The sequence below is a fragment of the Abramis brama genome (assembly GCF_963993115.1).
Source record: "Abramis brama genome assembly, chromosome: 22".
Taxonomy (NCBI): Eukaryota; Metazoa; Chordata; class Actinopteri; order Cypriniformes; family Leuciscidae; genus Abramis; species Abramis brama.
The window spans coordinates 22,355,896-22,379,622 of record NC_139984.1 but is presented as its reverse complement, the minus strand read 5'-3'; the positions used below and the strand labels follow the sequence as shown (position 1 = coordinate 22,379,622).

At 36.4% G+C, this 23,727-nt stretch overlaps 1 protein-coding gene across 4 annotated transcripts in view; it reads left to right on the top strand.

Moving 5' to 3' along the window:
* The window catches only part of clstn1 (calsyntenin 1), a 41,642-nt gene that overhangs the window by 11,418 nt on the left and 6,497 nt on the right, over window positions 1-23,727 (top strand). The window contains exons 2-14 of one of the 4 annotated variants that reach the window (XM_084099606.1): window positions 5,418-5,540; window positions 9,348-9,377; window positions 10,779-10,974; window positions 12,184-12,392; window positions 12,627-12,776; window positions 13,675-13,860; window positions 14,078-14,326; window positions 15,926-16,047; window positions 17,722-17,884; window positions 18,854-18,904; window positions 20,592-20,749; window positions 22,277-22,425; window positions 22,612-22,850. In XM_084099606.1, coding sequence (XP_083955732.1) covers window positions 5,418-5,540; window positions 9,348-9,377; window positions 10,779-10,974; window positions 12,184-12,392; window positions 12,627-12,776; window positions 13,675-13,860; window positions 14,078-14,326; window positions 15,926-16,047; window positions 17,722-17,884; window positions 18,854-18,904; window positions 20,592-20,749; window positions 22,277-22,425; window positions 22,612-22,850 — 2,025 coding nt within the window. The remainder of the gene's footprint in view (window positions 1-5,417; window positions 5,541-9,347; window positions 9,378-10,778; window positions 10,975-12,183; window positions 12,393-12,626; window positions 12,777-13,674; window positions 13,861-14,077; window positions 14,327-15,925; window positions 16,048-17,721; window positions 17,885-18,853; window positions 18,905-20,591; window positions 20,750-22,276; window positions 22,426-22,611; window positions 22,851-23,727) is intronic. The other 3 variants (XM_084099607.1, XM_084099608.1, XM_084099609.1) reach the window with 3 other exon arrangements.

Below are 23,727 nucleotides of genomic sequence, written 5' to 3'. Positions count from 1 at the left end.
GTCTGCAATTGTGAAAAGTAGGGACTCTTTCTCTAATGACATTTTCTGTTAAAGGTGAAGGGTGGAATTTCTCTGATACGATTCCATTGTCACCCAATGGAATGATATATGATATAATATAATATATAATTTAACTTTAACTTTGACAATTGTTATATTACATTATATTATTGTTCTTTCCTTTCTGTTCCAGTCTGCTATGGGCTTCAGACTTCAAATAAACATATTACTCTCTGATGTATCAGCCTGAATGAAAATGTATTGACCTGTGATCTCTGCGCACATATTTACTCCACTGTGCTGAAGTGTCAGTGCTGCTCTAATGCACCAGTTACATAACATTGATTTGCATGGCTTTCATGTATAAAACACCATGCTGAGTGAACATCCTCTTCAAACATCGACAAAACTGAGTGTGTTTCCATCTATAGCCAACTGTAGCCTTTAACCACTTGTCTCGACACTCTACTTCTCTACTCTCTGACTGTTGTCATTACGAAATCATATCTTGGATGTGTTGTCATCATTTTTGGCCTATTTATCAAACAATTCTCCCCGTTATATGAGGTGTTCGTTGTCACAGTTGCTTTGTGTTGTTGCTGCGCAAGGATCTAAAGTGTTTCTGTGCAAAATGGATGTAAAAAAACGCCAACTGGCTTCCTGCCGTCCCAAACGATTGCCTTGTGCCAGAGCCGCAGGGCGCTTGGAAATGATATCAACCACATCAGAGCTCGTTCAGTAATCAGATTCATTCTCTGCCAGCCTGGTAACCAGCCCTTCCTCTTTGATGGACGCTCGTTTAGTTTAGTTTATTGCACACCAGACGTCAGTGTGGGCTTTTCAAACATAAGCTGTTTTTAATGGTTCATTAAGGGCTTCAAGGAAGTTTAAAGAAGAAAATAATTGCAGTTTGATTGGCAAATGTGTTTTTGGTAAGAGAAGGAGTGATATGTGTACCATATGTTATTTGAGTGTGTGTGTGTGTGGGAGTGTCGCCAGTGTTTAGCAGGTGTTTGGCTGCTGTGTTTAGTGGTTTTCTCTAGCTGGGATTGCTGCCATGACTGAATGCTCTCCAAGAGGTATCAAGGACCCTTATTGAGATGTTCCAAAATAAAGACTCATTCATTAAATTGTCTAGTTGTCCTTAGAGCATCTTTATAATTCACACTTGGTTTGTGAACAGGTTCTTAGTGAGGAGTATCTCTTTTTATGCTAATATGTGATGATAACCATGTTATCAGATTGTTTGTTCCAGGGCAGAAGGGTTTGTGAGTACAAACAGTTCTTTGTCAGTGTAAACCCAGCTTAACCTCACTCTGCTACAAATGTCCCACGCTGCTGCTTTGATTTACTTTCTATTACTTAGCAGCAGGGCTTTTTAAGGCGTTTTCAAATTGTGTAGCTTTCCTAAGTGGTTGTACTGAGGAACCCAAGCCATATCTAGGGACCACAATATAATAAGCTGTTTCTATCCAATTTGCAAATTAAAATTTTTCCAGAAAAATTTAATTATTGCGTATTTGTGAATAAGACTATCATATGTTCAAGAGAACAAAATCATCACTTCTAGGAAAACTGGCGCAAAATAGAAATGGAAGCACTTACAAGGTCTCGTGGTTAATTTCTTAAATGTAATAAAGTACTTGCGCTTTTGCTAGTAGTCAGCAGATGACAGGTTTGCCTTCAGCATTTCAGAATGGCCAGAATAAAATGCTTTTTTGACCAATGTCCAAATTTATAGAGTGACTTGAGTGTATACATAAAAAATAAAATAAAAAAAAATTGGTAATTGTATTCACATTTTGGTGTTTCCTTCTGAAGATTCTTCATGCTCTATTTCAAAATTAGCATTTTTTTTTAAAATTCTTTTTGGAAAAAAATATTTTATGCTCACCAAGGCTGCATTTATTTGATCAAAAATGCTGTAAAAAATACAGTAAAAACATTAATATTGTGAATTGCAAAGTTTTCTATTGTGATATATTTTAAAATGTAGTTTGGTCCTGTAATGGCAAAAACTGCATTTCCAGCAACCTTTACTCTTCAGTAGGCGTGTTTCCATTAAAGATTTGCGCAAAACTTTTGCGATTTTTTTTTTTAAATTTATTTTATTTTTTCTAAATATCGATAAAAAACTATTGCGAAATGACAGCGTTTCCATTAACCGATGTTATGCGACTAAAGCGTAATTTTTTCCTCTCGCGATAAGTCATTCCAAAAATCATGGCAAAGGACGTTGGTAAGTTTATATATATCACAGCCACGTACCGCACTAGACATTATTATTATTATTAATGAAAGGAAACGTAGGCGTGTTATCCAAGCATTAATGGCAAGGAAAGACCCTTATACTGTGAGCAGCACATATGAAGTGTTTCTGGGTTTTTCTCACTCATTTCTGCTCCGAGGTCTTGATTGTGGCATTTCTTTGAGGTTTAGAATCCAGTATTCCTGTAATTCTTTTGTCTTTTATGAATTCAATAAAGAACTCTGTCTCGTATTCTGTCCAAACACACCGTGCCTTCTAGGTAAGGTGACCTGTAAATGCGCAAAAACTGTTTCCATTGCAGTTTTGCGAAATATTCCTTTTTCGAATTGCCTGAAAAACCACCTCATGCGAGCGTAAAAACTTTTTTGCGATAAATGGGAGTTTTTGCGAAATTGACGTGTTTCCATCGGGCGTACTTTCAATTCGCAATTTCAATTTGCGCAATTTGAAGGGTAATGGAAACGCGGCTAGTGTCACAATTCTTCAGAAGTCATTAAAATATGCAGATTTTTAGTTTTATACCATAGTCTGTCTGAATATTATATTCTGATGTGCAAAACCGTTTAATGCGCAGGTAGTTCCAAGTCAGTTTAATCACTGTTCTATATTAATGTACTGCTTTCATTGAAACACACACACATACATCACTTGCTCACAGAGATCGGACATCACGCTGCTCACACACAGAAACAGGAGCACAGAAACTTGTTGTCAACGCTGCCCTGTAAATTTTATTAATGATAAGGTGGTGATGTCGCTGTTTTTAACGTAATTAAACCCACAGCTTCATTGCAAGAGGATCTTCTCTCTCTCTCTTTCTCTCTCTCTCTTTCTTTCTCTTTCTCTCTCTCGATAGGCTAATTAATTCAAATAAATGTTATAATTCTGTCAAATAAATGTAGTCATACCGCTGACGAAAATAACCGTAGACAATGTATATGTTCTCGGCCTGTTTTTCCGTTATTAGTAGCATTATGTCCCAGCTTGCCCTTTGAGCATGTGACTTACCTCGGCTCTTAAGGTTTTATAAACCTGGGATTTTAAAGCAGATTACCAGGGTAGTCTGGTCTGACAATCTGTCCAGAGACAACAAGCAGCAGCAGCAGCACTCTTGGGTCACGTGAATCCACTTTGCTAAGACGATTTATGAACCAGATCACAAATTTCACAGACCATACCAAGTCCTGGCCTTCCTCCCAGCTCTCTTTGCACTGAATACATACAGCATTCGAATCATGTGTTTGGAGCGTTGATAGACGTGTACAGTCGTTGGTTCCTGAACCATGCAGTTTTAAATCACAAATGTATCGCAGCAGAAAATTAACAGGGTAAAGAAACATGAAAATGAAGCGACAGTTCTGTCAAGCATACTATTTTCCTGAAGGTGTGAAATTGAATGAGGCGTGTAATGTGAACGGAGGTGAGCATTATGGTGTTATTGCTGTGGAGGTTATATCCTTCAATTAGTGTCAGTGATCAGGCTTCTGCCTGCGGGGTGAGTCGTAAGACACCGGTGCTGAGAAACCGCGGTGAAGCCAATAAATCATCCGTGTTCGCTCCAGCAGCTGCACAAGGAACACAAGGAGCAGGTTTTTTTTCCTTCAGACAGCAATTTTCTGTACAGTGTACAGTATAAGGGATGGGAGCTGTTAGCACTGTGGATGTTGAAGAGTTTACATGCACAAGAGTCACAGACTTTTTTGTTTTTTAATGTGTTGGCTTGAGCGATGAGGTTTACTTTTTCTTTTTTTCATCAATGCATATTTTCTTATGCATTTACATTTATTCATTTAGCAGGTGGTTTTCATCCAAAATGATTTACAAATGAAGAGAAACACATTTTCATGAAGGAGCTAACAATATGAGCAGTGCCATAGTGCAGAATTGATAAATTACATAATAAAAATCTTAAGTACACAATTTGCATGAATGAGGATTAACATTTATAATATCCACTCTCTTAAAGTCTGCCCTGTTTCATACTTCTCCTTTTTGGTTTTCCAGAAAGAAAAAATATTATTATAAATGCACACTATATTATATATTATACTCTATAGATTATATATTGTAATACATGTACATATTATAACACACACACACACACACACACATACACATATATATACATATACATATATAATAATCAATTAATACATTAATAATATAACCTAGTTTTTTATTATTATTTTATTTTTTCATATTGTGATGCATACTTGATAATTTCTTAGCATTAAAAAAATGATTTTAGTTTTCAGCATTACATTTATTTAGACAAAAATAGTGTAACATTGTAATGCATCTATATTAAAAAAAATGGTTCCGAACAACATGAGAAAATTAAAAAATGTTCATATTTTTGGTGTGAATCCCTTTTTCTTTAAGCAAAACGATTCCTCCATAAGGAGATATAGTCCCTGACATGAAAAATAAACTAAAATTGTGTACTGGGAGTCTGTATTGTCCAGTTATTACTCAGTACCATAACTATCTATTTTATAATTATGATTAAGGGTTAGTTAGGTGTTCACTGAAGAGCTATGGCTTTTAGCTTCGTTTAGAAAGGCGTGTTTCTCAACAGCTGATTCAGTCATACCGCCGCGAGATGGACCCTAGTGTTGACGGCATCAGTCTGCTGAGCTCATTTCCTTTCCCTGCGGCCTCGCTGTCAGGTCCACGCACAATGAGATCAGCACTGCAGGAGTATCCCCTTTCGCCCAGCAACTGCTGATGTACTCACATTTCGGATGCATGCACTGATTAGCCGTTGAAGTGAGCAATCTGCCCTTCACATCAACCTCTGCGTCCAGACAGCGCTGCCACTGCTGCAGTGCTTCTGCAGTCTGAAGCTAAAACACACCGCATCTGTCCTCTCTGCTTTCAGAGCTCAAAGCCTTCAGTCAACACTAATGAGCGGCTGAGCTTCTGCGTTCTCTCAGCCCGAACAAACAGAGGCGACAAATGCCACTGCTCACTACTGCTGCGCTATGTCATTGTGGGAATTTGCGCTCTGCCTTGAAGCTAGCATACAGTTGTGCTGACACACAGTCAATCCTCACAGAAAACTAAAATAATTGGTTGTTGTCTGGGTTTGGTTTTATTCAGCAACTAGATAAACTTCTAACGTCCTGTTTCTTTTTTCCCCCCACAGTAAATAAGCATAAGCCATGGATTGAGACCACGTATCATGGTATCGTAACGGAAAATGACGACAAGGTTCTGCTGGACCCTCCGCTGATAGCCTTGGATAAAGATGCCCCGTTGCGCTATGCAGGTAAGATCCTCCATCTTCTGGTCTCAGATGAGGCTGTCAGCCATTTTGCTTCCTCATGCTTTCCAAAGGATAGTTTACCTACAAAAAAAAATTAAGTTCTGTCATCATTTCTTCCATAAAAAGGGATTTATTTTTCTAAATCTAAAACAAAATATTTTATTTCAGCTGCCAAGTTTAGTTTAAGTTGAAGTACTAAAATAACTAAAACTATATAAACTAAAGCTAAAAAGAAAACTTAATAAAAACTATATAGACATATTTTTTTTTAAAAACTTTAAAAATAGCATAAATAATAGTATATCAATGATACTAAAATAACATTGCAATGTGACAGTTGTGGCGTCATTTCCATCATGACCAACAATTTTACCACTAATAAAGTTCTATAAATAAAAATGTAAAAAAATGACAGAAACACTCAACTAAAATGAGCTCTTGTAGATTTTTGACCATTGATTTGAAACACCATTGGTTCTTGTGTGTCATGTGACCAAACATCATCATTGACATTAAACCTTATGTGATGCTTTTAATGCCACCACTTTTATAACCACTAAAATTCACCTTTTGCACAGAAGAAACAAGTCATGCAAGTTTGGAACAACATGAGGGTGACTAATATTGACAGAATTTTTATTTTTATCATAAGCATTTTGTTGCAGTGATGACCATGCACCTGATTTGTCTGGTGCATTATAATGAAATACTGTAATACCTTTATCCTTTTGAATATTTAGTCAGCTAGGAACCATAATTAAAGTCTTTTGTGAATTGGTTTTGAATCATTTTTCTCAGGCTCTTGCTTTTTTGTTTTGTTTTGGTAATGTATAAGCTTTCCTACTCCCTTATTGTCAATTATCTTTACTAAAATGTGTTAAAACCTTAAAATAGCTCTATAACAAACCATAATTACATTTTGAATAAAAGACCTAATATCATCAGCCTGCTGTTGAGCTGTACTGATGTGATTGGTGAAGTCAGGTCTTGTTGGTAATTAGGTTTGTAGATTCTTGCAGACTCTAAAGCTCTAGGTTAATGGGGCTGTTCGTTTCTCCATACTTTACTGCTCTATGCTTCTTGCCTTTATATTTGCTCATGTCTCTAGACATTTAGCAGTGGATATAGTAGGGCAAAACTAAAGATCTAAAACATCGGGTTCTGTTGATCTCTGCGGAATCCAGAAGCGAGTTAAGATAGATGTTGGTGGTGTGCTTTTCCCTTTTAATTTTTCCACCTATTGCAGTTTGGAGAGCCAATTGAGGTGTTTTTAAGCATGTTGGATTAATACACTCATATTTAATCAGTACAGAAGAAGATAGGCAGTCCATAAACCCATCACTTTTTAAATTGCTTCTCTCGTTTGCCGGGCAGATGGTTGCCAGACTTCTAGAGCTCTTCTGATATCAAGATCAATGAAATTTCTTCATACTCTGCTCTTTTCCTGTGAGAGGGAATGTGCAGCGTTGGCTCTGGCCATTTTTAATCACTTAGAGATTTACTTTGACCTCATTTCAAATCTCATTATGCAGTGTTCCATTGTAAATGCACTCCCTCCTTTCTCACAGTTTTAGTACCAGTCCTTGGTAGTCTCCGGTGCCCCCGTGAATATGGGACACGGCTAGCGAACTAGCAGCAAACATTTGGGAGAAAGATTGGTCCACTAATGTGCTTTACCTTGAGTTATTTGTATATGTCAATGCGTTTAGGTCATTATTCACTGATAATCACCCCCTCATGCCGCAGCACCTCATAAATATATAATTCCTCTGATAGTTCATAAGGAATTGTAGGAGCCAGCAGTGAGAGAACAGACATTTGGCACACTGATTATATTAAGAAGCTCTCTAAAATTCACTTTGAAGCCGTCACATGGCTGTGTGGGTGACTGCTGCATTCTTCTTAGCTTCTCTGCCAATACCGGCCCGCTCAGGACATGGTGCCATGCTGACTAACTCACTTTACTCTGATCAGGAAGCTTGCCAAAAGCCATACAGAACTGTTGTGACCAGAGCCGCATTAACAATAGGGCTAGGCGAGGCTGAAGCCCCAGGGCCCGAGCAAGTAGGGGGCCCGTGATTGGCTGTGAGTAGATTGACTGGCCATCGGGAGCACCTGAACTTTTCCCGGTGGGCCGATCGCCAAAACCCCACTGCGCACCAAAATAGTCTACTATGTAGAAGGGTGTTCCCTAACAAAACGGAAATCATAGCAAAAGCATTTTGCCCCCAACATTTTAAATATCTGGGGAATTTTTGTTGAACAATTAGATTGATTTAGTTTAAATAAAAAAATGCTTCAAAGGGTACAGTATCCCATTAAGGGCAGCCATGCAGCATCATGATTGATGTTCTGCTGGCTTTTTATAAACCAGCATCGAATTCCACTGCAGACATGACGTACTCTATCGAGAGCTCTTACATTCCTATCAGTGGAGGAATATTCAGTGCCGGCTAGCTGTCAATTTCAATATTTCCTCGTGTAACTTTTTCAGACTGCTAAAACTTAAATGCTTAGACAGTAATGAAGCAGAAGCTAATCAAATAAACAATTACGCCCCTGCACTAGTTTTGTTTCTCACGTCTCAGCTGTTGTTACATCTTCATCGATTCCATCGAGTTGAATGAATCAATGTTCATGTGTTTTGCTTGTTGGGAAATGGAGGACTATTGAAGTTGGCACTTGTCATGCGGGCTGAAGCGCCAGTCTGGGTTTTAGGGGAAGTGTGGGGATGTACAGTCATTAAAGCCCCAGAATGCACTGATGAGGCACAAAGTTTCCACCGCATGACTTGCTCTGAACAGCAGATCCTAATGGAAAATCTATCTCTAATTGTAGGGGTAAAATGGGGTGGACGGGTCCACCAACAGAGGCCACCGATAGGGTCAGACTGGACCCTTAGCGGTCAACCAAGCAAAAAAAAAAAAACACATACACTTTTTTTTTTTTTTTTTTTTTTTATGAAGTTGGCTAATTTTAGTGCTGGTCAGGTGTTGATAAATGATAGTACTATAAGGAGAGTTTTTGGCTAACCCTTATTCTTTCATATGGTTGAATCATTCATGGTTTTAACCCTAACAGGGACTCTATGGCTATTTCCACCTGTGGTCAAGGCTGTTCTTTGTGTTTCTGTGACTGTTAATGTTGACTCATCCAAGTATATTGTTTTGTGCTGTATACAGTCATACTAGGACTCAGAATACCATCAGAATTGGTACAAATGCTACCCCCCTTTTATTTTATTTTTAAATTATTTAATAAACTTGATTTTAGACTTGGATTAAGAATTTTTAAATTATTTGGTTGGTATTATGGTTCATCTGGGGGAAAATAATCAGCAGTATTATTTACTTGCATATATCTTTTAAACCATTTTAATGATGATGCAGATGTATTGATGAATCTGAGTTTTGAATCAATTCATGGACAGTTTGAACTGATTCATGAACATGAATACCAACTCTAATGCCATTTCAGTTTAAAATCAGAGACGTTATTAAACCATATCTGTCCTAATGCTCTCATATAGAGGTTACGACGCTCTTCAGGAAACTTAATAGCCAAGTAAAAAGCACATTAAAATCATTTATATATTCCAGTGCTGTTTAATTTTATATCCAAGCAAAATGGTCATAAATATTCAATACATGTCGCTTAGCCCTAATCTGTACCAGCGCAAAAAGTCAAATGAGGTATTTTGAGTCCTCGACTGCTTCTGTAACATCTGTATTCTTTTTCTTGTCTCTGTGTTTCTGTGCATCTCATTCTTTCTCTGACTGACCTGGGTTTATCTTTTCTCCCTTCTTGTAGAAAGTTTTGAGGTGACCTTCACCAAAGAAGGTGATGACGGGCTCTTTCTACTGCCTTGTAATCCGTTTTATTAACCCACTAACGCAAATACAAAATAAATCGGCACTTCACACGGAAACTCCTGTCATGCTCTTTTAATCTCTTCCCAGTTCTTCTTCTTTTGATTTCGTTTTTCAGTTTTCTCTCACCTTTGAATTTGTTGGAAATGAAATTTTAGCAACTGGATGACAAGTGTGATGCGGGGATAACAAAATCTAGAAATATCTATGCATGAGACATCCATTGAAGTTTGCAGATCCTAACAGTGCTTCAGCTAAAAAAAAACAGATTAAATAAAGGGAAATAATGCTCACACACCAGATTCTCACACAAGGGGGGAGGGACGTCTTAAAAGTGTGTTTTTTGAGATATTCTGTTTGTAAAGTAGCTTTTAAGGGTTCACTTTAAGCACAGCAGATCATAAATCAAAGAGTCTGATGCTATACAGGTTAGTTCCTGCTGAGATTGTTAAAAGATGCAAACTCTCTGCTGTCCGGTCTGTGGTGTGGTTTGACCTCTAGTCTGAGCCTCTTCACCCTCTCCTCCACTAATCTGAAATACACAGCATGGCAACTACTGCTGGTTGATGTGGATGTCAAGCAAATGGATATTTCTAACCCCAGCTCTCATCCAGCCTTTAAGTTTCACTGCCTCTGCTACTCTCTTTTGTTTTATTGTTTCATTCTTTCAGTTTTTTTTAAAGGTTTGAGAGAGACAACATTGCACAGGAAGACTTCCTTCTCACCAAAATCTAGTTTTAAGGGGAATTTAAACTCCAAACGAGGGTTCTTTTGTTTGTTTGTTTGTATATTTGCTTTGATTTGTGAACTTCTGATCGAATGCTGGATCTGTCATAAATCCTCCTCATCGCCCCATGATTAACTTAACATTTTAACCTTGCTTTCTTGTTTAAATGTGTTACTTACTTTTAACCAAAAATTAGCGTTAAACACCTTTTAAGTACTTTTTAAAATATGTTATGTTATTTGAATGTATTAAATACAACCGATATCTGTTTATTGGTTCATATCATTTCCTTCCTGTCCTTGTATTTAAGTATTCCTGTGAAATGCCTGTCCACATTCTGGGTTTCTTACTGCATGACTGGATGCAATGTGATCAAATGGCTTGGACCAGACATCTTTTAACTCTCCCTTCCACCTCCTAAAAACTCACCCCATCCCACAGTGCTTCTGGCTTCCTCCACAGACACCTTCACCTCCCACCTCCCCTCAGTGTTTAGATCCTTTTGGCTGCCAAACCAACTTTGGCTGTTCTTATTTGAGTGTGGCGTGTTATTAGTTTCGTTGTGGGTTTCTTTTATCTCATGAACGGCAGCTGGGGCTTCGGCTCACGGGTGGGCTTGACTAAACACACGTGTGCCCTTTGCAGGGGAGATCTGCGGCTTCAGGATTCACGGGCAGAACGTGCCGTTCGAGGCGGTGGTGTTGGATAAATCCACCGGAGAAGGCGTGATCCGGGCCAAGGATAAACTGGATTGTGAGCTTCAAAAGGAGCACACCTTCACCATTCAGGCCTACGACTGTGGAGAGGGACCTGAGGGCGACAACATGAAGAAATCTCACAAGTGCGTATATTGTTTGGTTACGCTCATTAATAAAATGATGGGGGAATGAGCCAGACTTAAGTCAGAATGTTCCATATAAGCATCTTTTCAACGTGTCTAAATGTTTCAACGTGTCTAAACGTGTTCTAACCACTAAGCTTAGACTACTTTTCCAAAGTTATGAATGGGTAAGATTTATTCAATGCTTTTGATTCTATTTAGCTCACCAAGGCTGCCGTTATTTGATGAAAAATACTGTAAAACAGTAATATTGTGACATTATTATAATTTAAAATAACTGTTTTCTATTTGAATATTTTCACATGTAGTTTATGATCCTTCAGAAATCTTGATTTAGTGCTTTAAAACAGCTGTGCTGCTTAATATTTTTGTAGGAAAAATACTTTTTTTTCCAGGATTTTTTGAAGAATAAAAAGAACAGCATTTCTGAAATATTTTGTAACATTATAAATGTCTTTACTGTCACTTTTGATAAATTTAATGAATCCTTGCTAAATAAAAGGATCTCTCTCTCTCTCTCTCTCTCTCTCTCTCTCTCTCTCTCTCTCTCTCTCTCTCTATATATATATATATATATATATAGAAATACTTTTATTTATTTATATATATATATAAAATAGAATAAAAATAGAATTAACAACTCCAAATTTTGAACGGTAGTGTATGCTTTATACATGAAAACGAACAAATAATTAATGAATTTTCATAAATCAAAACACTTTGGGTAAGTCAGCTATAAGTTAATTTTTACATTAGTTGCCTACAAGATTTGCCATAATACACAACAACTTAATATAAATAAAATTCAACACTGAAAAATGAAACAATTAATCAAAATTATTAAATTAAAATACTTTTTTTTTTTTTTTTTTTTTTATTAATTAAAGGCTAGAAACTGTTTATTTATTTATTTGTCTTTTGATCTAGCACTTACCTAGAATGAATTAGACCCATGCGTTTTATTTTTTCTTGCTTTTCATTTTATTTATTTTTTACTTTTGGCTTTTAGTAGTCAGAGACCCCATTTGAAATATCACATTCTTAGGATATCATGTTTGCGATATTACAACACTGTGGATGACTGTATCCCATCAGATCATTCCTAAATGAATCGTCCATCTGCTTACAAACAAGACATGGCTGCATCACTGTCCTGCCTATTCCCTCTTGTCTGATCTAGTTTATTAATCACGCTTTGATGTCCCCCAGGGCTACCGTCCACATCCGAGTGAATGACGTAAACGAGTACTCTCCAGTGTTCAAAGAGAAGTCCTACAAAACCACAGTGATCGAGGGCAAGAAGTACGACAGCATCCTGAAGGTGGAGGCCGTGGATGCTGACTGCTCTTTCCAGTTCAGTCAGATCTGCAGCTATGAAATCGTCACCCCCGATGTGCCCTTTTCCATTGACAAGGATGGTAAGTGCCGCCAGTCCAAATCTCCTGCCAAAACTCCAGCTCATAGACCTTACAGTGATATTGACTTCTAAGTCATTGTTATTCATGTGCCTATAAAAATTGATTTGTGCAAAGCAGGCATTTTAGTATCTGATGTCAGCCAACTGTCACCTTGAGATGTACCCAGAACTAAAGCATGATCATTTCGGTTTGTCTTGTGAGGTCATTGCTCGTCACTTTTTTCCTTATAAACAGGCAACATCAAGAACACAGAGAAGCTGAACTACAGCAAGGACCGCATGTACAAACTCACAGTGACCGCGTACGACTGTGGTAAAAACCGGGCATCTGAGGACGTCCTTGTCAAAATCAACATCAAGCCCACCTGCAAACCAAGCTGGCAAGGTATCAAACATCTCTGGGATCTTTTGTCCCTCAAACACAGCTGTATTTTGTTGTTTAAAGCTAGAAAACTCGGCTATGAAGTTCAATTTTGGAGCAGATGCAAGTACACAACTTTGTGCTTTGTGTTTCTTGAGCACCAAATTAGCATATTTGAATGATTTCTGAAGGACCATGTGACACTGAAGACTGCTGAAAATTCAGCCTTGCATCACAGGAATAAATTACATTTTACAAAATATATTAAAATATATAACAGTTATTTTAAATTGTAATGACATTTGACAATCTTACCATTTTACTGTACTTTTGATGAACGTAACGTCTTTCTAAACATTAAATAATCCTACCACTTCAAACTTTTGAACAGAAGTGTATATTAGGGCTGTCAATCACTAAAAATAATTATTTAATTAATTATAAACGATATGAAAAATAGAAATAATTGCATTTTATCAGTATTTGCTGAGAAAAGCCCACAATGATTCAAAGATGGTGTGTCAAGCTAAAAAGTCAACTTGTAAGAAATGTATTTTAAAAAAAATGGGATTTATGGACGGGCCATGGGATTTATTATTTTTATAGCCCTATTAATCACATTAAATTAGTGTCTAAATTGACAGGCCTAGAATATGGATTGTTATAAATTAACAATAATAAATGCTATAATTGTTCAAGTAAAAAGTATTTTTTTGCTGTTTTATGTTAACTAATGCATTAACTCATGTAAACTTATACACATTTTAATGTTAAAATTTTTAATATATGTACAAAATATTTTCATTTTTAGTTTTGAGTTAACAAATTTTAGCGTGTACAGCCTTATTGCAAAGGGTTAACGAATACTCTTTGTGAGTCTGTTTTTTGAATGGCACATTTTCTGTCTGTCCGATTCTGATAGGATTTAATAAAAGGATTGAATATGAGCCCGGCACAGGAAGTCTAGCCCTGTTCCCCAGCATGCACCTGGAAACCTGTGAGGAGCCAATCACCTCCATTCAGGCCAGCATCATGCTGGAGACTAATCACATCGGCAAGGGCTGCGACCGGGACACTTACTCCGAAAAATCTTTACACAAGCTCTGCGGTGAGTCTAGACATACTTATTATAATAGAGTTACATTGACATCAAGATCATTAAATGTGCTTATTACTTTATAGAATTTTGAATTAAGCAACTCAATTGTAAACTGTTTTAAACTAATTTCCATAATCATATTACCTGCATAATCCCATCGGCACATGCTGAACCATAACCAAGCAAAGATTTGAAATCCTCTGAGTAACTGTATGTGTTTATCCAGGTGCCAGCACTGGCACTGTGGAGCTGCTTCCTGCTCCCAGCACCTCTGCCAACTGGACCGTAGGCTTGCCCACTGACAACGGGCACGACAGCGACCAGGTGTTTGAGTTCAACGGCACCCAGGCCATCAAGGTCCCGGAGGGTGTGGTGAGCACCACCCTGAAGGAGCCCTTCACCATCTCAGTGTGGATGAGACATGGACCTGGAAGCAGGGAGAAAGAGACCATCCTCTGCAACTCTGACAAGACCGGTAATGACATTCACACAGAAAAAAAACCCTCACAGGACTGAGAGGGTGATGATGGCTTTAATGTTTTTGTGTCCTCATCATCTTCAGTAGGCCTGTCAAAATCATCATGTTAACACATGCAATTAATTCACTGTGTTAGTAAAGCTGTTAACACATTTATTTAACTCTTTTCCCGCCGTTTGTGAGAAAACTCTTCCCCGTCATTGACTGAAATTTCTAGCTTTCCGTGTTTCACTGTTATACGATAGGGGGCGCTATTACACATCTTCTGAAAGAGTACTGAATCTTCTGATCAAAACACAGGAGAAAAAGAAGCAGAAACATGTGATATCACATGTAAGCAGATGCATATTATGTAAAATAACACGATCATCAATATTAAACAGCATATAAATCAAAACTGCTTAATGAAATGTCGTCCCAGGACGAGCTATACAAGCTTTGGGGGTGTTGATGGACTCAATCTATGTTTTGATCATCGTTCTGAATCCAATCCAGACGCTTTTTGCTCAGAATGTTGCTTTTTTTAATGAAGCTTGCCTATATTCAAATGTTGATAAAAAAGGAATACATAAAGCTAGAATAAAAAGTTTTTTTGTTTGTTTGTTTAAAAGCAGAGGGTCTGTTCTTTCTTTTGACATATTGCATGTTCAGATATTCATACAAAAAAATATTCTGGGGGCCATGAAACTTTTGTGAAAATAATCAAAAATACTGGCTGTGGCTGGCAACTTTTTTCAAAAACGCTGGCGGGTAAAGAGTTATTTGGACATTATAACTGATAAAATTATGCAGTCTGCTCTATTTGCGGCTTTTAGTTTTTATTATTATTGTTTTAAAAATTCTTTATTATTATTATTATTAGTAGTAGTAGTAGTAGTAGTTTATTATTGTTGTTGTTATAATTTATTATTAAAAATATATATTTTTATTTTATTTTTTTATTTTTTTATTTTTTTATTCCAGGCATTTTATGTGTGGTATTCGAAGAAATAGTCATTTTTGAAATCACCCCATATGGTGTAATTTATGTTCACACATATTATTATCCACACAAGTATCATCCACACAAATTGCTGAACACAATAATCATATGTATTATTTTGTTTTCCTTCCTTTAAAATTAAGAATTTAATTAAATTTGAAATATGTAATAATATGTAATTATATTAATTGATTTTATGGTAGTGTCCTTGGAAAAATATCACTAGAGTAGCATCTCATAACATTTTTGAGGGTTGCTTGTAGTACCGGTAGGTGTGTGAATTGGGAATCTCACGCTATGATCTCTCTCTCTGGTCATTGAAGCAAAATTGCCTGCGCTAGAAAAAGCTCATCTGCTGGGACTTATGTAAGGCTGATTACATCACAGTTATGCCCCCGTTTATGGGAAGTTGCTTTATTGTTTGCTGGGAGAGTGAGGCTGCAGCAATCCGTGTATAGAGCAGCACAGTTCAAATTAAATCCTTTCATTAACGTCTGTATGTGGAACTCACAAATATTGTAACGTGCAATCTGTCATGTGATAAACAAGCATATTAACATGAATTATCATTGACAGAAGTGTGATTTTCATTCCTGTATATGTGTCTTCTGCAGAAATGAATAGGCACCACTATTCGCTGTACGTACACAACTGTCGTCTTGTGCTTCTGCTGCGTCAGGAGCCCACCGAGTCTGAGAACTACAAACCGGCTGAATTCCACTGGAAACTCGATCAAGTGAGTCAACTTTAGTCCTTTCAGAAGCTCTTAGTTTTGAAAGACGCCCTTGTGTTTCTAAACGCTATGTTTAGCCTGCTAGATCAGCTCACGTGTTAAATTAGGGCATAAACATACTTAAATAAAACTGTTGCTCCATAAAATTCTCTATCCAAATGGTCCATGTGGCATAAAAATAGTAAAACTTCTGGCTTACACAGAATTAAATATAAACCTCCATATCTGAGTAGAGGTCGGAATGACCTCAGAGGATATAGATGTAGAAGCATGCATTTTAAACCAAAAGATTTAGCTTTTATCAACCATTGTCAACATTTCATAGCTTTCAGGATTGTGAACATTAATGTTGAATACTTTAGATTAGGATTTGTTTCAAAGAGTTAGGACAAATTCAGTTATTTTTGGGAGGTATAACATATATTATAAATGTATAATGTAATATTTAATTTTCTTACTCAGTAAAAGTACATCGTTATACTTGAAAATATACCTGGCCAGTTATATTTTACAAAGGGGGTCCCTTGCTAGAGCATCATCATAACTGAAGGTCCTTAGCATTAAAAACCTTAATGACTTAAGCCTAGTCCCAGACTAAAATGCATGTTTGAGCTGTTGAATCTGAAAGCAACTTGCACTGATATATCTTAAAATATGTCATTGCCATTGTTTTGTCTCAAGATGCACACCAGTAATGTTTTTTTCTAAGGCATGATTAATAAAGCTACTTAAAGGAGAACTCCGGTCAATTTTAACATTGAGCTCATTTTTTTGTAAATTTGGAGTGCTGTCAGTACAGAGAACAATGACAAAAATCGGTGTTGCCTACACCGCGTTATCCTCTTTTTAAAATTTGCACCCTGTTGACTTCAATGGGACAAGTTTTAAAACTGCTTTTAGCCTCTTAACATCCTTGATGTGTCATTACAAGTGCACAGGTCATGTGAGTGATTCCTTCTGAGTGAACACGGTGAATCTGACTGCAGTAGATGTGAAAGATATGAATAAAAATGAAGTTAATTCAGCCAGCGCACATACCTGTATTTATTTCCTGTTTTCGGTCGAAGTCCACAGTAGTCGATTGTCGAGTTCACGCGCGTGATCATAGGTAACTAAGCAACAGTGGAGAACTCGACAATCGACTACTGTGGACTTCGACCGAAAACAGGAAATAAATACAGGTATGTGCGCTGGCTGAATTAACTTCATTTTTATTCATATCTTTCACATCTACTGCAGTCAGATTCACCGTGTTCACTCTGAAGGAATCACTCACATGACCTGTGCACTTGTAATGACACATCAAGGATGTTAAGAGGCTAAAAGCAGTTTTAAAACTTGCCCCATTGAAGTCAACAGGGTGCAAATTTTAAAAAGAGGATAACACGGTGTAGGCAACACCGATTTTTGTCGTTGTTCTCTGTACTGACAGCACTCCAAATTTACAAAAAAATGTTCTCCTTTAAATGCCCTAATTGAACTAAGGCCTAATCCTGGCTTAATCTAAGCCCTGTCTGTGAAGCCAGGCCTAAAAATCCTAACTGTTTGTGGCTTTAGCAAGGTTAACTTAAGGTTTCTTCTCTCATTGTAAATAACCATATCAAGTTCTTCTGAATTCTTTTGCATTGATGCAATCTGTAGTTAAATCAATCCCTGATCCAGTCTCTCTCCTCCCAGGTGTGTGATAAAGAATGGCATCACTACGTGTTGAACATCGAGTTCCCAGCAGTGATTTTGTTTGTGGATGGTGCCACCTTTGAGCCCTTCCTGGTCACGGAGGATTACCCTCTGCATGCCTCCAAGATCGAAACCCAGCTCACCATCGGCGCCTGCTGGCAAGGTACACTCACTAATGATCTATTGATTCTCCCAACACACAATGATGTAACCTTAGGTTTAGACTTTATACCTCTTTGTCGCCAGCTGCAGTTGAAATGTAAGCAAGCTTTATATTAGTAAGTAGTTTTGCAATTTGTAGAGTTGTCTATTTTATAACCCCAGTCATAGATGTAGTTTAAAATCTTTTTACAAATGCCTGAATTAGATGATCTTAAAGACCTCATTAAATCAAACAGAGTTTTGTTGCTATTGAATAATAATAATTATTATTATTGATAATAACAACAATAATTGTAGTATTAATATTATATATTACTAATTATATGAATCTATTATTATATACTACTAATATTATTATTAATAATAATAATAGTAATTTAATTATTATTGTTATGATAATAATCATTATTATTGTTATTATCATGATTTAATAACAACAACAATCATCATCATGATTTAATAATAAAGATATTATTATTATTATTATTATTAAACCATGATTAGTATTATCATTGCTGTTATTATTCAACCATCATCATAAAAATAATTGTTAGTAGTAAAATTATAGATTTTTTAACATAAATGACATTTAATCAATTTAATGAAGTAAGTATTTAAAGTTTACATTTTTTCTCTTTATAATTATAACATACTGTATATATATGTGTGTGTGTGTGTGTGTATGTGTGTATATATATATATATATATATATATATATATATATATATATATATATATATATATATATATATATATATATATATATATATATATATATAACATGTAATTATGACATATACAATTTGTTTATTTTAAAATACTTTACAAATGTTTGTTCAATAAAATGCACTCTAGAATACGAACCATTTCATGGGGTCTTTAATGCATGACAATATGTATCAAGTGACTTTCTTTCCCTTGACTATATTGAGCCCTGGTCTTTCCCTGCTCTTCTGTCTTGCCTCCACAGACCTCTCAGGACATGACAATGATACTGAGACACTCTCAGAGCCTTTGACAGGTTGCCCAAGTCTTTCCTGATCACCCCAATATATCAATACGCATGTCTATTAACGGCCTGTGCATATACGGTTCTCCTGCAGCGTGACATATGGCTGCGGGAGGACCGTATGTGCACAGCTTCAGTCTGCAACGGCATAACATAAGTAGCATGATGCGACTGAGTCGAGAGACGCCATGTCATAAACCCTGCCTCTGTCTTGTTCTTCATTTTGTTTTCTTAATTCATCAACCCAGCTCCATCTCATTTCAGTTTGCCTGCAGATCTGGAGAAGTACACACAGCAGACACACAATATATTACAAGCAAAACAAGCCCGACTGACCTTAGGGATCTGCATGTTTTTATGATAAACCAGAGGGTTTGGCTGCATTCCTTGCTGCGGTTTGCAGTGTTATTTATGCCAGTGGTATCAGTGCAGCAGACAGTGTCTCGTTTCTCACTGCGTGACCTTGCTGCCTCTGCTTTACAGCATTACTCAGTCATATTATTGCTCCCGCATCTCTGTGTCCTTCAGACATAGTATAAGAGGACATTATATGCTGCTAGAAACATACCAGTGTCATTTTCATCTTAAAGGGACAGTTCACCCAAAAATTCTGTTGTTTCAAACTGAAAATGTTGTTTCAAACGTATATCAAACAAATATATACTTATTTTGTAGAACACAAAAGTAACATTTAAAAAAAAATATACGCATACAACAACATCTGTCAAGCTCTAACTAGGAAAAGTGGCTCGTTTAAATTAAAAAACAATGCATTTTCATTATTAGTTATTGCATTGGGTAGTAACTAAGCTCGTCACAGCATTTTGAATTTTTTATGTGAATTGAGAGCTAATTGTGAACTTTGAAGATAAGATTATAATATGAATATTTTTTATTTATTAATTTATTGTAAAATTGATTATAAAAAAATATTAATATACACTATAGTTAAAAAGAGGTCAATATTTTTTTTAATGATATTAATACTTTACAGCAAAGACATAATTTAACCAAAAAACTCTATTCCAAATAAATGCTGTTCTTTTGAACTTTATATTCATTAAAGAAACCTGAATTTCTTTTTTTACTGTTTCCACTAAAAATGATGCAGAACAGCTTTTCAATATTGATGATAATACGAATTGATGATAATACGAAATGTTACTTTTATGATGAGTTTTTGTCTTTTTGGAGCTTAACAGATGTGCTCACTATTAACTGTCATTCTATAGAAGTTGCAGCGTAAGGTTTTTCAATAAATTTTTCCTGTATGTTCCATGGAAATAATAATCGCATACCGCATTCGGAACAACACAATGACAAAATTTTCTTTTGGGTCACCTATTCCTTAAATGTTGATAACAAGAAGGTAGTTCAAAACACACATTCCCTGCTGAAAACCATTTAGAAATATGCAAATATGTGTAGATTTATTCAATCATGTTGCCTCATTTTTGATGTGCCTCTTTGTGCTCATTCCCATTCATTTGCCTTTTTTTCTCCCACCAAGAGTTGCATGAGGCCACAGGCCTAAATTAGGTCATCCATCATCCTGTGTGACACACTGGGCGGCACCGGCACAGAACACATAACATGCATGAGCATCAGTCACACGGCCTGTGCACACCAAGCATGCTTGAGTCTAGCAGAGCATTTGTTTGGTATCTAACAGGTTCTGTCCCCCTCCGGGTTTGTACAGGTGGCAGCGCCCGCATGACTCAGTTCTTCCGGGGCAACCTGGCGGGACTCATGATCCGCTCCGGCAAACTGGAAAACAAGAAGGTTATTGACTGCCTGTACACCTGCAAGGAAGGTCTTGACGTGCAGCTTCCAGAGGAAGTGGCCTCTGCTGTGAAGGTGAGTGGATGTGAACTTTGAAGAACACAATTCAAAGAATTGTTTGCTTCTTTTGGGCTGTGTAGATGAAGGTTTGAAGAGTCTGATGATCATGACACTTGGTGCATTTATGATCTTTGTGAAATGACTCTAGTGACTCATGGGTGTTCTGTAGTAATTTAAGTACTTAAGTAATTTAATTTATATTTAAATTTATAATTTAAGTATATTATTTATATACTATTATAGCATTTATTGCTGTTTTGAATTAGCTTATTTTTGCTTTTGTCTTTTTTTTTTTTTTTGCTATATAGATTTTAATTTATTTAATTTTTGTCAAGTCCATTTTTTTTGTATAATGTTTTCATAATACACATTGTTTCAAAGCAGCTTTACAGAAAAACAATGATATTAGTGTTTATAATATCTTAATATCTTCATGCCTTATATTTGCATTTAGCAGATTAAAGCTGGGCGATAATATAATTTACATTTTGTGGCAATACAAGCAGTTGAGATGTGCTATATAGTATATATCGTTATATAGTTGTGTACTGTATGTATATGGATAAAGTTGGACATGGTTATATACCCAAATTTATATGAAGAGCTGGTCAGTAATATAGTAACATTTTGCGACCAAAAAATTTGACCAAAGAGATTTGGGATTTGTTATGTAGTTTATATCGCTTTACATGAGTGTATGGTATGTATGTATGTGTTTGTATGTGTATATATATATATATATATATATACATATATACATACACACACACACACACACACACACACATATATATATATATATATATATATATATATATATATATATATATATATATATATATATATATATAGGGTGACCATACGTCCTGTTTAACCAGGACATGTTTGGCCAGGATTTCGAGATCGCCCAAAATGCCCGGGATTCGGCTTTTGCTTTCTACAGTCACCATTCATTATGTTTACATTATTACATTATTTGACACTGACACGTACGTGCCAGCTTTGCAGGTCATGCGTTCTGCTTCACACGGATCCCGATCGAGACGAAAACACAGGAATTTTCTTAGCAATGATAAAACGCAAGACAACCGATCACTTGTTTAGCGTTCATGTAAACACTACATTCAGATTCACCAATCGGAATTAATTCAGTCCTAATGAATCAAAAGGTGTGCATGTAAACAAAATGAATGGCGACGATAAAGCAAAAGCCGTATCCCGGATATTTTGGGCGATCTCGAAACCCCGGCCGGACATGTCCTGGAATATGGTCACCCTATATATATATATATATAGTATATGTATGTACGTATGTATGTATGTATATATACATATATGGATGTGTTTGTGTTTCTTTTTATTTTAGATTTAGCAATCCTAGAACTTGAACTTGAATTTTTAAGTTTACGCTTTTCCATCTTATATTTAATTTTATTTCAACTTAATTTCAATGACTGAAAATAAATTTTAAGAGTTTTAATTTTAGTTAACAATGACAGCACTGGTGCCATGATGGATATATGTTTCTCTGTCCCTCTCTAGGTGGAATTTAACCCCAACCAGTCCTCTCTGAGCCTGGAGGGAGATGACATTGAGAGCTTTGAGAAGGTCATGCAGCACATCTCGTACCTGAACTCCCGGCAGTTCCCCACCCCAGGAATCCGCCATCTGCGTGTCACCACCACTGTCAAGTTAGTTTCCGTTATTTCAATTCAGCTGCATCATGCTAGCTAGCCCCACCCACTTTAAAACATTATTATTACAAAATAACTAACAAAACAGAAAAGCTCATAATAAAGGAGAAGTGATCTTGTCATACTTTTAGTGCAGTCATAATGGTGAATGTATTATGATTGATCTACTTGGTCATTCTATAGATGCTTCAATGAGGAGACGTGCATCTCCGTGCCTGACTCTGAAGGCTACGTGATGGTTCTCCAGCCAGAGGAGCCAAAGATCAGCCTCAGTGGGATTGATCACTTTGCCCGTGGAGCAGCTGAATTTGAGAGCACAGAGGGTGTTACGCTCTTCCCTGAGCTGCGTATCGTCAGTACCATCACTCGCGAGGTGGAGGTGGAAGCTGAGACTGAAGCCGAGGGCGAGGATGATCCCACAGGTATGCTGGGAATGTGAGATTCACATATTTTGCTGAGAAAGCTGGAGAGAGAGGAAATGGATCATAAAGGGGGGGGGGGGGGGGGAGTTGTAGGATAACTATAAGAAAAGTTTCTTCATAAGTTTCTTCATTGCAAGAGGTATTACTTGAAAGGACAGTTCAACTTAAAATGGGCTTCAATTACACGATTAAATAGACATGGAAAAGTGATTAAAGTGTTTCTTGGAGTAACATTTTGGAAGTTAATGCTTAAATTAGTGCTAGGCATACTGATGTTGCTACCTGTAGGAATCTATATAATGGATTCTGGGATGAAATTTATAGCTTATGCTTTAGGAAAAGAAAGTCTAAGAGGTTTCCTCTTAGCTCATGATTTTTATTTTAAGATTTAGTGCATTGCAAGTATGAAGAGAAGGGAAATGGATAATGAAAGAGAAAGAAAGTTGTAGAGTAAGCACCATAAAATCCCCATTGACTGCAAGAGAAATTACTTACAGGGACAGTTAATAATATATATAATATAATATTAATATTAATTTTAATATTCAAATAATATTCCAAACCTGTATGACATTTGTGATCTAAGGAAGAAAGAATGTTATACTGACTTGGAACAACATATTAAATGGAAATGCAAATGGTTAAACTGTTTCTTGGAGAACTGATTCTGATTCTCGGATGAACTGTATAGCTTATGCTTTAGGAAAAGACAGTCTAAGAGGTTTTCTCTTGGCTCGTGTTTTTATTTGACATTTTAGTGCATTGTAAGTATTTCTTACTGGTTACTTTATTCCTCCTAATCAATATTTGTCATAGAATTGCATGGTGGACTTATTCTGAACATTCAAGTCTTTCCAAGATTAAATTCAATCAAATG